The following is a 16,325-nucleotide window of genomic DNA, read 5'->3' as shown; positions in this document are numbered from 1 at the left end:
CTGCACGCCCCTGACCCTCTCTCAGGGCTTGGCGACGGCGTAGGGAGTGTCACGGGGTGCGGAGGCATGCGGGGTGTCTGCCCAACACAGCTGGCCCCAGAATCTGGGTTCCCTGCGGCCTGCAGGCTGCTGCGGGGAGCCACCTCACTCCGGCCGGCGGCCGCCACTTCTTGCTACTGGGCAGTCGGCAGCAAGAAGCTCAGAGACCCCCGGCCCCCTCGGCTGTTCCTCCCCCGCTGTGGCCTGGAAGCCAGAGAACACAACACACTGAGTCCACCCAAGGGGTCCTGCTCACACGGGTCCCGGCGGACGCTCTGTGTCCCACTGGCCGCGTGGGGTCACCTTGCTGAACTGTACCCCATTCCGGACACGGGAAGCCTCCTCCCTCACACTGACGTGGCCGCTCACCTGGAGCTCCATGGGCCTGCGGCCCTCGCCAGCTGTGTGACCTTGAACAAAGTATTTGACCTCTGTGAGCTTCTGTTTCCCAGTCTGTACCCTGGGGTGATATTGGGCCCCACGTCCCAAGGCTGACATGTAATAAATGGCCACAGTTATCACCACCACCACTGGGGGCATAACCCAAGGATTATGAGTTTAAGCCTCACTGAGGCTTTTTTTAAAAACCATTTGCCAGGTGTGGAGAGTTTTGCAATGATTTATTTCCCTAATAAGAACTGAGGACTCATTCTGTCCACAGCTCTAACTCCAGGCTGATCCCTGTGTCCTCACATCCCCAGCATCTGAGCACTGGGTGTCCTTAGAAAATGCCAATACATAAATGGGAAAAGGAGAGATCATGGGGGTGAGGGTGGGGGTGGGGGGGGGCGGACAATCCATTTTAAAAGAAACTCTTTGTGCTGCAAGTTTCTTGAGGAAGCTGATGGGACAGAGGTGTGAGAAGGGAGAGGTGCTTACAGGGTGGGTATGTACACAGGTCTGATGGCTTCGACTCTCAAGGCAGCACCTGGCAGCACTAATCCAGGCCGACCCTCTCCAGGGGTCAGACTCCCCCAGGTGCCTTTTGGGGCCAGGGCTGGGGTCCTGGTGGGAGGCGAAGCAGGGATGTGGGTTGGGCCTGGAGGAGGAGGGAGTGGGAGGTGAGGCGCGCCTGGCCCACCACAGTCCTGCCCTGGCCCCTGGGAGCTTCCCTCCCTGTGTCCGGGCCGGGTGAGGGGTTAATGCTATGGCCAGCAGGGAGGCCTGGTGGGCCCAGCGGGTCGGGTCACTCGCCGGGGCTCAGTGGGGCGGGTGGCGCCGCTCGGCCATGGCCCCGCGGCCCAGCACCTCCCCGCTGAACTGGTAGGTCAGCTTCTTCTTGACCTTCTTGACCTCGCCCGTCTTGCCGTAGTTGCGCAGGGCGCGGGCCATCTTCTGGTAGGTCATCTTCTTCCGGTTGCCCTTCTGGATGCCCCAGCGGTGTGCCAGCGCCTCCTTGTGCTTGGACGAGAACTGGAAGGTGCCCTTGTCCTTGTCCACCCACCAGATGCTGTCCTTCATGTCCCCACTGCGAAGCAGGTCGAGCAGGAACTGGTACAGGCGGATCTTCTTCTTGCTGCCTGTGGGCGGGGGGTGGTCAGCGCCCCAGCCCGGGACCCGTGCCCACCACCCAGAAAGGGGCCCCTGGGAGTTCTATGTGGGGAAGGACGGGATTCGGGGAGGCCCACAGGGGAGCCAGCTCCCCCACCCTATGCCTGGCACACACACTCCCACTCCCACCCACTCCCACATAGCACAGAGGGGTGCAGATGCACACACACCCGTCCACACCCAGGCATAGAGCGGCTGCGTACTCAGCTCTCATGCACACGTGCTCACAGACACACACACACAGATACAGACGGTCACAGATGCTCCCACAAGATACACAGGAACACACACACTGGCAAATGTTCACACACTCAGCTCTGCGGTATGACTACTGAGTCAGTCAGCCTCGGCTGGAGTGGGCATGGGGCAGATATGGCCAGAATGGGGCTGGGGCGGGGCCCCCCTACCTGTTTCCCCATGCAGGAGGCCCGGCCCTGGCTCCAGGCCATCGGCCTCCCCATCGGACACCTCCAGTGGGGGACTCTGCCGCTCGCCCTCCTCCTCATCCGTGCTGGGCTGGGCCGGGGACAGGGAGGGGTACGGGAGGCACATGCGGGGTAGGTAGGAGACCTGGAAAGAGAGTTGAGGTCAGGGAGGGACATTGGGAGCTCAGGGCTGCAAGGCAGGGGTCACGGAGTGAGAGAAGTGCTGAGGGCGGCAGGTCAGCAGGGCCCAGAGAGGTTTGGAAGAAGGCTGGGGACAGTGGAGGTCAATCAGGTTACAGGCAGGGTCACCGCACACCGGGTGCAGGTCGTGAAATCCCGTCCAGCTGGACCCCCTGGTTCAGGGCTAAGTGACCCAGGAAAGGGGCCCTTTTTCTCACACGCACGAAGGTACCGTGCGGACTAGCAGTGGCCTGGGAAAGAAGTGGGGGTGAAGAGCGCCCAAGTGAACGATGATGAGTGAGTAAAAGGGCAGTGGAGGTCAGCGAGGGGAGGCAGAGGCTAGTGGAGGTCACTGACGGGGATTAGGGTTGGTGGGCTGACGAGGGTCAGGAAACAGGGCCAGTGAGGAGAGGGAGGGGCCGGTAGGGGTCCGTACAGGTCAGTGACATGGATGCCAGATCCCTCAGGGCCCAGTGAACGAGGGTTGCAGCCAGTGAGGGTCAGGAAGGCCTCTGACAAGGCCGTCAAGGTCGAGTGGATCAGTGTGTGGTGGGCGGGGGGGGGGGATTATCTGGACTCTGTCCATCGTGGGAGAGAGGAGATAAGGGGCGTGGGGTCATGAGGTCAGCCCAGGGCCAGGAGGAGCCGTTGGGGCTCCGGCCGCCGTTGGCACTGTGGGGCAGGAAGCCGAGTTGAGTAAGAGCCTGTGTCAGCTTCCTGTGAAGCTGGGCCTCCCCACCGGCCTCAGGCGCCTGTGGGGGTCGGGCCGCACGCACCTGGTGGCCGAGGCCGGCGTGGGCGGGCGCCATGGGGGTGTCCAGCACGTGCATCTGCTCCAGCTCCATGTGGCGGTAGAGCTGCTGCAGCTGCGGGGGCTGCACGCTCTGCAGCTCCGTGAAGTGGTTCTCCGCAAAGCTCTCGAACTCGCTGTGCACGTGGTGCGGGTGGAAGTCCCAGTAGTGGTCTGCGGGGCACAGCCAGGCCGCCGGCGGTGAGCCGGGTGGGCCCGGCAGGAAAAGGTCAGAATGGTTTAACAAATAAGAATGCCAGGCCGGCCTGGCCGGGTAGCTCCGCTGGTTAGAGCACCGTCCCCATGTGCCAAGGTTGTGGGTTCAATCCCCAGTCAGGGCACATACAAGAAGCAACCAATAAATTCATACATAAGTGGAACAACAAATCAATATTTCTCTCTCTCTTTCCCTTCCTTTCTCTCTCTACAAATAATCAATATCCCTGGCCAATGTGGCTCAGTTGGTTGAACATTGTCCCATGTACCCAAAGGTTTGATTCCTGGTCAGGGCACATGCCCAGTTGTGGGTTCAGTCCCTGGTCAGGTTGTGTGTGGGAGGCAACCGATCGATGTTTTCGATGTTTCTCTCTCACAAATAGATGTTTCTCTTCACGTTGATGTTTCTCTCTCTCTCTCTCCCTCTCCCTCCCTCTCTAAAAAAAAAAAAAATCAATAAAAACATTTTTAATCAATAAAAAGAATGCCAGGTCTTATGGGGCAATTACCACGGGCCAGGCTGAGCTACAAGCGACATCAGCCATCTAACCACCAGCTTGTATTTGACAATCGCACTTTATAGATGAGGACCCTGAGGCTTGGAGAGGCTACACACACAGCGTGCCCATGGTCAAGCGCCTTGTCGCTGGCAGAGCCAGGACCCAGAGCTGAAGCGAAGTCTGCATTCTCAACCACACTTCTCTCCTGCCTCCCCGGGCGGCCACAGGGACACAGGCTTTGAGCCAGAGTCTGCATCTTGGTTCTGGCATGTAATTCCTGTGTGGGCTCAGGCATGGACCTTTCTGGCCTCAGTTGACTCACCTCTAAAAGGGGGATAATAGTTGTCAGGAGATTACCCATGAGTTCACATTTGTGAAAGGCCCGGCTCCCGAGGAGGCTGGGAGTTAAGACCTCCCAGTGGTTCCTGAGCCGACTGGCTGCCCACAGTCACATGCACCCAGCCTTGTCACATGGCCAAGGTGTGTCACTGCAGAGTCACAGGGCTGGCATTCTTCACATACAGAACCACTCCGGACTCACGGTGCTGCCCCTGCAAAGCCAAGCCCTCGGGCAGCTGTATCTGTGTTCCTGCGAGGTTACTAGGAGCTGAGGCTTTCCTGGAAACTCCCCCATGGGTGCTTTCAGTCTGCGGCGGGGTGGACTCGAGTTTGGGGAACAGTCACATGCCACTGGCAGCCCTGTTTTGGGACTCATACAGGTCTTCACCATGGTTCCTCTGGGCACCTTTTCCAAGAACAAAAACTGCCGCACGTCTGAGGACTTCCTGGGTACATTTCGGGGTCCAGAAGGTGTGGTGATAGAGCGACAAGAGGGATTTTCTCATAGAGTGTGTGGGACGCTAGGCTAGGGCAGCGTCTCTGGGACAAGCACAAGGCCCTGCAGGGGGACCACCGCCGGCCCAGGTGCGCATGTGTGTGTGATGTGTGCCTGCCTGTCTGTCGGTTTGTCTCCCTCGTTCTTGTTCTCTCTCGCGCAGCATAGACCCACTCACACATCCCTGAGAAATGACATGTGTTTGGGGGCTCTGTGGTGGCTTTGCCATGTGACTCTGAGCCTCTCATTCCCCATGCTACACGCGGGAGACCCGGCTGGGTAGTTAACTGGCGTCCCATTCACATGTGAACTCATTCCTCCGTCCAGACTCCCACCTCTATGAGGCCGCACAACATAGAGGGGAGACATACATGATCCGGGAGTCAGCAGACCTGGGTTCAAATTCTGACTCTGCCATTTACCACTGTGTGACATGGGCAGGTCCCTGCACCTCCCCAAGCCTCAGTCTCCTCACCTGTAAGATGGGGCTAATCATTACACCCAGCTCCCAGGCTTGTGGTGAGGATTAAATGAGCCTGCAAAGTGCTTCGACCAGAACCTGGCACAAACAAACCTCTATTATTATTACTACTGTTACTAGTTTATTTAAAGAGCCCAGATTAGCACTTGAGCAAAAGGCAGGTGCTTCAATATATATATTTATTTCGTCCTCTTCCCTCTGCTCCTGTCACCTTAGTCAATAGCCCTGAGAAAAGGTTTTAGGGGCCCCCGCTGTCACGCCCCCCAGAGGCTGGAGTGGGGCCCCAGCACGACCCAGGGTGGCAGTGACTGCTTTTATTCAGCTCCGCATTCCCGCATTCCCGGTGCCTGGACCCAGCAGGCACTCGGCAAACATTTCCTGAATGTGTGAATGAATCCTATTCTCTAAGAACTCTCTGACTCTCCTCCACAAAATTACTAAACCCAACGGGAAGACAAAACAACACTGCATTTGCACATTCACCTTGCTGTGAGTTAGGGAGATCCAGAAAGTACCCCCCTCACCCCCGCCCAGCCCCGTGCTGGCTCTGTCCTCCGAGACAGGCCCTTTGGGGGCTCTGGGGTTTAGTGAGCACCCCGGGTTCCTCTTTAGCTGTAAATCCCCCTCTGGCCCCGCTCCTGGCCCTCCCCATTTCTGCCTTCTGCTGCCCGAGGTGAAGATGCATTCATCTTCATAGAATGCCCCATCGATCCTGCCCACCAACCCCCACCCTCACGCCCACTCCACTTCGGGGTGGGGGAACCCTGAGTACATGCAGCCCTGCAGGTGTGGGGGAGGGCCCTGGCTGCTCTTTCCCTCCTGTTCCCCGCTCTGTTCTAGCTCCACCTGAGGCCGTGGGCTCACTCTGGTAGTCCCAGCCTGAGGCCAGCATTTCCCAAAGCAGGTCACAGTCGACCTTCATCCAAACCTCCCTGTGTATGACTCCACGGGACTGAACTCCTACCACTCTATCATACCACCTCTGAGGAACAAGTCTGTTAAATGGACGCTTTAGGTAAGACCCATGGGGACTGACTTTACTGACTGCTCTTACCCACCTGGTCTACCATCATCCACCCCTCATCCATCATCCATTCTTCATCCAACCATTATCTATACATGATCCATCCACCCATCCAAACATCCATCCATCTGTCATTCAAACATCCATGCATCCATGCATCCTCCCATTATCCATCTGTCATCCATCCAGTCAGCAATAACCCATTCATCTAAATCTTTCATTTTCTCCCTCTAAACCGGCTCCCAATCTGGGACCAAAGTCCTATCCACACATCCCTATTCTTACTCAGGTTTTTGGTTGCAGTAATACCTGTATGTAACCAGGACAAACAAAACAAAACAAAAATAGGAAATTTAAAACAACCCCACACACAAAAAACTCAAGCCTTAAGTGTCATTTAGTTGACCTTATCTCCTCAGAAGAGAAATCCCAGCCTGAAGCCAGGGCTCCCCCAGGGGAGCAGAAGTAAGAGCAAGACAGAGGAGGGAGATGAGGAATTAAGAAAGCAGGAGCTGAGAAGCAACCTTCTCAGTAAATCACAGATCACTGAGCTCCTGAAGGCCAGCCTCTTGCAAATTCTTCAGAGATGGCTTAGAGTAGAGAGCTCCAGGCCCCATCGTACTTGTCACTCTCTCCCTGGGATCTTAGTTATTAGGCTTCAGCTATTTCCCGTGTTGCAAAGACAAATCTGAAAGGACCTGAGTCATAGTCACCCCACAGCACCTAGCAATGTGCTTGAGGTTTCAAGATGCTTCCATAGAGCTATTGGATGGATAAGTCAGTGGGAGATGGATGGAGGGTTTGGTAGGTGGAGGGAAGGACGATTGGAAAGGTGAATGAGTGGATGATGAAATCGATGCATGAATAAACACGTTATGGTTAGTGCTATGAAAGAGTATACGGGAAGATGGATGGATGGATGGAGAGAAGGAGTCATACTTGGAACTCTGTTTCCTTTACCAACCCCATCACAAATAGCAAATCCTATCAAACCCAGGAGGGCAGCTATCATCCCAAAACAGAAAATGACTAGTGTTGGTGAGGATGTGGAGAAACTGGAACACTTGTGCGCTGCTGGTGGGAATGTGCAATGACACAGCCACTGTGGAAAACAGTACGATGGTTCCTCGAAAAGACAAAAATACAATTACGATGTGATCCAGAAGTCCCACTTCTGAATGTAACTCCAGCAGAACTTGGAAGCAGGGATTGGGAGCAGTGTTTGTACCCCCATGTTCACAGCAGCATTATATCCACAATAGCTAAAGCAACCCGGGTGCCCACGACAGAGGAATGGATAAGCCAAATGGAGTACATATAGGCAGTGGAATAGCATTCAGCCCTGAAAAGGAAAGAAATTCTGACACAGGCTGCAGCATGGACATTGAGGACGTTATGCTGAATGACATAAGCCAGACAGGAGAGGAGAAATACTGTATGATTTCACTCATATGTGGTACCTCATGTAGAGAAACAGAAAGTGGACTGGTGGTTACCAAGGGCTGAGGGGAGGGGGAAATGGGGAGTTAGCGTTTATGGGGGCAGAGTTCCAGTCTGACAAGAGGAAAGAGTTCTGGAGTTGGGTGATGGCGACGGTCGCCCGGCAGTGTGAGTGTGCGTGGTGCTACTGAACTGCACACTTAAATACGGTCAGGATGATACATTTTATATTGTGTGTATTTCACCACAATTAAAAAATAATCGTAACAAACAGCGAATTCTATGAGCCCTGCCTTCAAAAATCTATCCTGAATCTATCCACTCCTGCCTGTCTCTACAGCCAGCACCCTCGTCAGAGCCCCCGTCATCTCTTGTCTGGATTATTCCAACAGTTTCCTGCCTGTGCCTGCCTCCTCTCCATCTACTCTCCACACAGCAGCCAAAGAAAGCTTCTTAAAAGCTTATTCAGTGGACCCACTAGATATTGGGAAAAGATACTATAAACTTCCAAACAAAACTAAACAAACAATAGGTTACATTAAAAAAAAAGAGGATGTGGAAAGGCATCCGGCTTCCTAAGAAAACTCTGGTAACCAGAAGACAGTAGAGAAACGCTTTCAAATTTCTTTAAAATATATATATATATATTTTATATATATATAAATATAAATTTATATAAATATATATATTATATATAAATATATATTTATATAAATATAAAATATATGTGTGTGTGTGTGTGTGTGTGTGTGTTTGTAATTGATTTCAGAGAGGAAGGGAGAGATAGAAACATCAATGACGAGAGAATCACTGATTGGCTTCCCCCTACTGGGGGGGATCATGCCCTCAACCCGGGCATGTGCCCTTGGCCAGAATCGAACCCAGGACGCTTTCATCCACAGGCCAACTCTCTATCCACTGAGCCAAACTGGCTAGGGCAGGCTTTCAAATTTCTAAGGAGAAAAATGATTTTTAACCCAGATTTCTATACACAGCCACGCTGTCATTAATCAAGTGAAAGCACAGATTAAAGACACGAGGTAAAACAAACAACTGCAAAACCTTGCCCACCCCCTTTTTTAGGAAACTATACTGATAAGATGAACAAATCCTTATAGTATATAACATTCACTGTTCTGAGCATTTTACAGACAATTACTCAATCTTCACAGCAACCCCGTGAAGTAGAAGAGAAAGTTGAGGCGCAGAGAGGTGAAGTATCCTGCCCAGGATCACCCCAGAGAGTGATGGAGAGGTGGGGGGTGCCCCCCAGCAACCTAGTCCCAGAATGAGGGCTCTTCTCTCCTCGCTGCACTGCCCCTGAGAAACGCGGGGAGGAGAACATACAGGCAAAGTACGCCAGGGGGCTCAGCCGTAATAGTCACATGGTCATAATAGTGGGAAATTCAGATACATTTAACAGAAGTTACTGCACAGGGAAAGGCAACTACTGTATGATCTCACTTACATGCGGAATCTTAAAAACAAACAAACAAACAAACAAAAAACAACTCATAGAAACAGAGATCAGATTTGTGGTTGCCAGAGGCAGGGGATGGGGTGGTGGGTGGGGAATAGACGGAAGGTGGTCAAAGGCATACATTTCCAGTTATAAGAGGAGTAAGTCCTGGGGATGTAATGTACAACATGATGACTACAGTTAACACTGATGTATGGGATGTTTAAAGTTGCTAGAAGTTCTCATCTCAAGGAAAAAAAAATTGTTGTGACTATACAAGGTGACGGACGTTAATTAAACTAGTGCTAGTCAAGTTTATATATATAAATAATATATAAACATAAATATGCATGAAGTCATTATGCTGTATACCTTAAATGTATACAGTGTTATATGTCAATTAATTAGTAAAACTAGAAAAAAAAGAAAAAGTTGCTATACACTTATCTTGGTGTGTGTGGGGAAGTGTGTGTGTGTGTGTGTGTGTGTATTGCGAATGACTAGAAAGCCAACTTCTCATCTTTTTTTGAAAAAATATATTTTATCGATTTCTTACAGCGAGGAAGGGAGAGGGATAAACAGAAACACTGATCAGCTGCCTCCTGCACACCCCCTACTGGGGATGTGCCTGCAACCAAGGTACATACCCTTGGCCGGAATCAAACCTGGGACCCTTCAGTCCGCAGGCCGACGCTCCATCCACTGAGCCAAACCGGTTAGGGCAACTTCTCATCTTTTATAGTACAGGTGAATAGATCAAACTAGATTCAGCTCTATCTAACATATAGGAAGCATTCAATAAATGTTTGTAAATGAACACAGGAATATTGTTCTGTGTTCTATTTCAAATCTGCATGCATACATGTACATAGCACTGTAATAGACTGGAAAAATGATTTTTAAAAATGATTTTTAGAGAGAGGAAGGGAGAGGGAGAGAAACATCGATGTGAACGTGAAACACAGCTGCCTCCTGCATGCCCCCTACTGGGGATCAAGCCTGAAACCCGGGCATGTGCCCTGACCAGGAATTGAACCGGCAACCTTTCAGTGCACAGGATGATGTGCAACCAATGGAGCCACACCGGCCAGGGCTGGAAAAATTATCTTTAATCTGTTTCTGATATGCTATGGAGGTCATGAAGGAATGTCTATAAGTTTAAGTAAAAAAATGGTAAATAGCAGAGCAGTTTGATAGCACAATTCCATTTTTGAATGAATAGCCTACACACATGTATAGCAAATATTTACAAACATACAGAATTATATGTAGAATAAAACGTCTGTGAGTATGGACTGAGGCTGCTGTCGGTGGGGAGTAAGATTGGGAAGAGAGAAATATTTTACTTGATATACTGTTATACTTTCCATTTTTTTAGATTTTTGCAATGAGTAATTGTTATTTTAATAATTCAAACGTTAAAATTTATTTAGAATTTCGCCAAACACACACACACACACACACACACACACACACACACACAGAAGGTTATTCAGATCATGTCATTTTCCTACTCAAAACCTCCAATGGCTGTATTTTTGTAGGATAAAATTCAAACTCCCACCCTGGCGCTCAGGCCCTGTGCAGTCTGCCCCCTGCAGACCCTGCCTACCTTTTATCTCCATCCCCCACCCCCCACCCGGTGCTCACAGCCACTCTGGCCCTTTGCCCGGGACGCCCAGCCCCCACCTGCCTTTGCACCCACCTTCCTTCTCTTCACCCAGGTGTCACTCAACACTCACTTCCTCGGGGGCCCTCCCTGACCACCCAGGTTACAGTAGCCCCGCGTAGAGGTGCCACATGCCTCGCTCTGCTCTTCATGGAACTTAGCACTCCGTGTCTGCTTATCTGTGGCTGGCTGTCTCCCTCCCTGGAATACAGCTCCATGGGAGGAGCGGCCTTGTCCATCTCACTCCCTGGAGCCTCCAGTGCCTAGAACAGTGTCTGGTGTGTGGGTACAATCAGAGGCTATTGGGTGGGTGTGTGGACAAGTGGGTGGGACAGTAAGTGTTGGGTGGCTGGCTGGTTGATCTGTCCCAGGACCCTCTGTACTCCTCCTGCTCTCCAGCTGCCTGGGGGACGCAGCAAAGCTACCCTACGTGTCCTGGAAGTTTACTGGGCCTGGTGCTCAGTACATGAGCTCACCTATTCACCTGCATCACCTCGTTTAATCGTCACAACTCCATGTGGTATTTTCATGCTCCCAGTTTTATAAATGAGGAAACAGGGCTCAGAGATGGAGCCACTTTCTCCAAGGTGACACACTGAGTGATGGGCCCCGGACGAGACCCGGGCCGGCCCGGTGCCTTTTCACTAAGCCTCGCTGCCTAGCACCTAGGCCAGTGGTCGGCAAACTCATTAGTCAACAGAGCCAAATATCAACAGTACAACGATTGAAATTTCTTTTGAGAGCCGAATTTTTTAAACTTTAACTATATAGGTAGGTACATTGTTATTAACTTAATTAGGGTACTCCTAAGGCTTAGAAAGAGCCACACTCAAGGGGCCAAAGAGCCGCATGTGGCTCGCGAGCCGCAGTTTGCCAACCACTGGGCTAGACCAAGGAACATGTAGGAACTCGGGGGAGGGTGTGGGGTTGTCTCTCTCTTGAGCCTTCAGACAAGAACTTCCCACAGGTATCAGGAAGGGCCAGGTCAGACGCCTGGAGGAGGGGGCGCCGGGGCACGTGGGGACGTGGGGACGTGGGGACGTGGAGGAATCTCTGAAGACACTGGGCCTTCATGACCCACACAGGGGGCGCAGGCATCGAACCGGGAGTCACTTCCCAGATATAAGGGATCGGGCGGAGCACTGAGCCAGGTAGGAACAGGCTTTCTCTAAAGCACTCCCTCCATCAGCCCAGCCCCAGGCCTAGCTCATTTCTAAATATATGAACAGCACCCCCATTTACCTATTAAAGGAGCGAAAACTGAGGCTTCGGTAGACCCGAAGGAAATGCACCCAAACCCAGTGAAACTGAGAGGGGGTCAGGCCCGAGGCAAAAGGATCCCTAATGCTGGAAGCCGCCCCAGGCAGCCCTGAGCTCGCCTGGACCCGAGCTGTCCTGCGGCCTGGAGCCACCAGGGGGCGCCAGTCCTCAAGCCCAGAGGAACCTTCTCAGGTCCTGACTCACCCAGACCGATCCTGCCGGGGGAGCTGGGGGTAGAGCTGAATGAAGGAGACGTTCTCTCTAGATTGCCTGGCTTTTCCACAGGGAGGATGCATTTCTTACAGAATTATAAATAAGTTTAAAAGGATGAAGAAGGATATTTTAAAACCTTTCCCGCCCTGGGGTTCTGAAAGAAGCCTGTGTGTCCCCTGAAGTGGCCTTGAGACACATCCACCACCTCCCCAGACATGGCTCCCAGGGATGGTCTTTCTGATAGTTTCCAGGTGTGGGTTCCGGGTGAGCTGTTCACCAGGTTTGGCATCAGATAGGAGAGCCCTAAGTAAGGGCTGGCCGCATGTGGCACCCCTGGGTGTGGCCACCAGGGTAAGGCTGCTGTCGATGTGCCTGCAGAATGGAGCTACCCGTGTGACTGGCCCCCAGGGGTGGCCTTCAAGTGTGGAACCTTGCTCAGCTGTGACACCCAGTGGGCCTCTCCCTCTGGGGCTGCAGACACCCTAGTGTCCGGCCTGCCCAGGTCTCAGAACCCCAATGAGGACCCATTCACTAGGATACCTCACCTTTGGTTCAGGAGTGTCCCCATCAATAGGCCAAGACCCACTCATTCCCCAGCACCTAATGCCTCTCTCTCCTCCCCTGAATTTGCTCCAGGATCAAGGCTGGGCCTTGGGGAGGGGGGGGGGCAGTACAGCCTGACAGAAGGACACCCTAGCCCAGGCTCCATTCTCACCCCACCCCAGCAAAGGGGGTGCTTCAGCCCCTGCTGAATAAAGGGACCCTCAGAGCCTCCGTTAGCCCAGCAATTGTCAAATTGGGGTTACTCGGTCCCTCGGGGAACATCCCGCAATGTGTGGAGACACTTTTGGCTGCGTGGCTGGTGGTCCTACTGGTACCTCTGAGTAGAAGCGAGGGGCACCACTCACTATGCGACAGCGAACAGACAGGCCTCACAACAGAGCATCATCCGGCCCCAAGTGCCAATAGGGGTTAAGAAACGCTGCTAGCTACGCACAGCAGGGCGTGGGCCTGCACCAACAGCTCGGGGTGAGGGGGCGGCAAGAACAGAGGAGGAGGGAGAAATGGGGGGAGGGAGAGTGGAAAAGCACTGGACCTGGAGCAGACGGACCTGGGCTCCCCTGACCAGCTGTGCGACCTTGTCCTAATCACCCAGCCTCCCAAGCCTGTTTCCTGGTTTGTAAAAAGACCACAAGGATTGGACAAGATAAACGAAGCTGGCTCGTGCCTTGGGCACCGTAGATGCTCAGTCCATGGAGGCTGGGGTGTGGGTGTGGGTGTGGGTGTGGAGTGGGGCTTTTAGGAGCTAGCATGGTCCAATTCTCAGAATTCCAAAGAGGTCCTGGGAGCCATTTCTTCTTTTTCTCTCTCCAGACCCCGGGAGTCACTCCGCGCCCAGGCGGGGCTGGGGCAGTGGGGCAGGGGCCCTGTACTCACCACTGTGGCTCTCTCCATCACTGCTGAGATAGGGGTAGTATTCATGCGTTTGGCGTTGGTACAGCTCCGTGTCATAGGGAACCAGGTCTTCCGATGGCTGCTGGGAAAGGGGAATGTCAGCGCGCACACAGGTGGGGAGACCCCAGCCAGGCCTGCAGCCCCCCAGGATGTAGGGTCCGCACCGTCCCCCAGAAAGAGCAGCTGCATCAGGCCTCTCTGCTGGGGACTGGGGGCGGCCAGAGAGTGGGAGCAGGGACCCAGGAGTGACAGGGACCCTGGAGGTCAGAGGTCAAAAGAAGACAAATGCTGAGGGGAGAGGACTGCCTCCCTCCACCCCCCAGCCCCTCCTCTTCACAAGCGCCACACACTCACACTCACACTCACACTCACACTCACACCCGAGTGCCCCAATCTCACAAATCCGCCCTCTGACACTCACACTGATGCACCTACAGCCCCCAAACGTACGCATCGTCCCCATGACACACTCACACACAGCAACTCATGCCCACAGGTCCCCGCGCACTCGCCCTCACACTCACTCTGAAGGCCACTCGCAGCCACACGCACTGTGGTCACACACACACACACACACACACACACACACACTTACGCTCACCCTGGAGGCCCACACAGTCCCCGGATTCACACACGTAGCCATATCCTTGCCTTCAAGCACCTTAAACTCACCTTCGTACCTATGTCCTCCCATAATCACTCACATTCCACTTGCACACTCGTCCTCACCGCTGTCCTCCTGCCAGCCTCCCCAGCCCCCAGCCAACCCCCATTCTCTCACTGCCTGTGCCCAGGCCCAGGCAGGCGTACTCAGGGCCACCGTGGTCTCCAGTGGCTGCCCACCTGATGGATTTCACAGTCTCACTCAGGCAGGTTCTGGGGGCCATGAGATGGCCAAGCCTTGATCCTCTCACTGCCCCTCAGCCATGCTCCTCCGACACCCTCCCTGGGATCCTCCTTCCCCTCCTCCTCTCCCTCCTCCCCTACCCCCACCCTCCCTTCACCTCCCCCCCATCTTCCCTCTCCTCCTCCCCACTCACTGGCACAGGCACAGGGACATGCACACCCACAGTCTTCCCAGCAGTCACCAGGCCTCTCCCCAGCCCGACGCGTGTGCCCAAGGATTGCACAACAGTCACTCTGGCCCTCAGGGCTCGGGTTGGGGGTCAGGGCTGCCTTGGGAGCCTGCCTTCCCTCCCAGGAGCACTCAGTTGCCCCTGGACGGGGAGAGGGGTGAAGGTTAGGTGTGGGAGTCTGAGATGTGCCTCCAGCCCCTCTATCTGGAGCTTAGGGATTGAAGTTCAAGGGTCAGAGACAGGGTGGCCAAGCCCCTGAGCCCATCACCTTCTTGAGACAGAACTGACTCTTCCTGGGACCACCTCCATCCTCCCCTGCCTCCCCCACCTCCTTGGTCCCAGGGGAGAGAGGGACAGGGCCAGGTCAGGGGGCTAGCTGGCTGGTGCTGTCAGGCCAGGCCCAGTGGGGAGCCGGGAGCCCAGCACTGGGTCGTCAGGCAGCTGGGCAGCAGGGTGTCAGGGCTGTGGTGCCTCCCTGGGGCTCTGAGGCCCCACTGGGGTGGGAGGCTGCGGTAGGTGAGGGGAGGGGGCTGCCTTTAGGCCGGGAAAGCTGAGTCAGGTGGGCAGTTCCTGCCAAGCCCTTCCTGGGGCTCCCCACCCTTGCTGCGGGGAGATGGAGTGAGAAAAAGGAAAGGGACCCTTTCAGAGGAGCCCAAGTCTGACACCCGCCTGAGGCTGCCACTGTCACCCAGAGCAGGAGCAGGGGGGTGCCCCAGCCTGCTGCCCTGAACCTCCTGGGGTCCCCTGGTCCTGCTTTTTTACCTCGTCTGCCTCTGTCCCAGCCTCGGCCCCTGCCCTAACTCCAATCCCACACTCAACCAGGTCCTACGCAGCCCCAATCTCAGCCCCAGGATGTCTCCGGCCCCAGCCTAGCCCCAGCCCTAACGGCAGCCCTAGCCTCTGCCCCACCCCTGGGCCTCTGCCTGGCCTCTTGTGGACCTTCAGGCCCTTGGGCCCAGACCCTTCAGTCAATAACCATGTCCTCTGTGCCAGGCCGTAGGCCGAGCGCTGGGGACCCAGACTTACAGCAGCCTTCGTCCCCAGGAGCTCCCTGGCCAAGGGCGAGGCCCCTGGCCCAGTGCCGCCTGCTCTCAAGACTTCACTATCCCAGTCAAGGCTTCCCCCATGCCAGTCTCCCCATCTCCTTCCCCACCACCTCTCTGCCGCCGCCCTCCCCATTCTCGGCCCAGTGCCCTGCCCTGGAGCTCAGGCCCGCCACCGAGCCCCATCTATAAATAACCGTTCAGGCCCCACCGATCACAGCCCCACACCGGCCCAGCCTCAGCCCGCCAGGGCACGCTCTGAGGACCCAATGGCCCCCTGGCTGGTTCTCAGGCCAGAGCTCCAAGGAGGAAACGCCAACTTCCCACTGATAGCAAGCCTGGAGGGCAGCCTGCGGGCTGGCTGGCGGGCGGGCGGGCGCCCGAGGGCCACAGGTTGGGCTGGTGGAGGAGCCCCAGTACTCACAGGGGGGACGAGGGGAAACCCTTCCATTTTGCACGCCTGTAACATCCAGCCGAGCTCTGGTCCGGTCCGGTCCCCTGCCTCGGTGGGGGCCAGTGCGGAGCCCCTTGGGATGGGAAGCCCCGTCAGGGGCTGGACTGACTCGCGGGCGCAGGGCTTGGGCCTGCCCCTGAGCTACAGGCGCCCTGCGTGAGCCCCCTCCCTTGACATTGCAGGGCCAGCACAAGTTCCTGATTTTATCGAAGGGC

At 54.7% G+C, this 16,325-nt stretch overlaps 1 protein-coding gene across 3 annotated transcripts; it reads right to left on the bottom strand.

The window, feature by feature from the left end:
- Window positions 1–642: 642 nt before the first annotated feature.
- SPI1 (Spi-1 proto-oncogene) lies at window positions 643–16,325 on the bottom strand. Of its 3 annotated transcripts, none has more exons than XM_036325998.1 (5): window positions 16,081–16,325; window positions 13,520–13,619; window positions 2,972–3,159; window positions 1,998–2,160; window positions 643–1,559 (listed from the first exon to the last, which is right to left on the bottom strand). In XM_036325998.1, exons 1-5 carry the CDS (start codon window positions 16,123–16,125, stop codon window positions 1,240–1,242), a joined length of 816 nt encoding a protein of 271 aa, XP_036181891.1. In that variant the 5' UTR covers window positions 16,126–16,325; the 3' UTR covers window positions 643–1,239. The 3 variants fall into 3 exon arrangements, with proteins under 3 accessions (XP_036181891.1, XP_036181892.1, XP_036181890.1); XM_036325999.1 differs by having other exon boundaries at window positions 13,520–13,616; window positions 16,081–16,323; XM_036325997.1 differs by lacking the exon at window positions 16,081–16,325 and adding an exon at window positions 15,640–15,807 and having other exon boundaries at window positions 13,520–13,616.

This window comes from Myotis myotis, unplaced genomic scaffold (genome assembly GCF_014108235.1).
Source record: "Myotis myotis isolate mMyoMyo1 unplaced genomic scaffold, mMyoMyo1.p scaffold_m19_p_10, whole genome shotgun sequence".
In the NCBI taxonomy this organism is placed as follows: domain Eukaryota; kingdom Metazoa; phylum Chordata; class Mammalia; order Chiroptera; family Vespertilionidae; genus Myotis; species Myotis myotis.
This window is presented reverse-complemented; position numbering and strand designations above follow the sequence as displayed.

Coding starts and splice junctions, on each gene's coding strand:
- SPI1 (XM_036325997.1), bottom strand. CDS start 15,792: ATGGGGAGGGCGGCGGCAGAGAGGTGGTGGGGAAGGAGATGGGGAGAC. Junction 13,617..15,639: donor TCCTGGGGACGAAGGCTGCT/GTAAGTCTGGGT, acceptor CTTTCCCAGCAG/CCATCGGAAGACCTGGTTCC. Junction 3,160..13,519: donor TGATGGAGAGAGCCACAGTG/GTGAGTACAGGG, acceptor TGTGCCCCGCAG/ACCACTACTGGGACTTCCAC.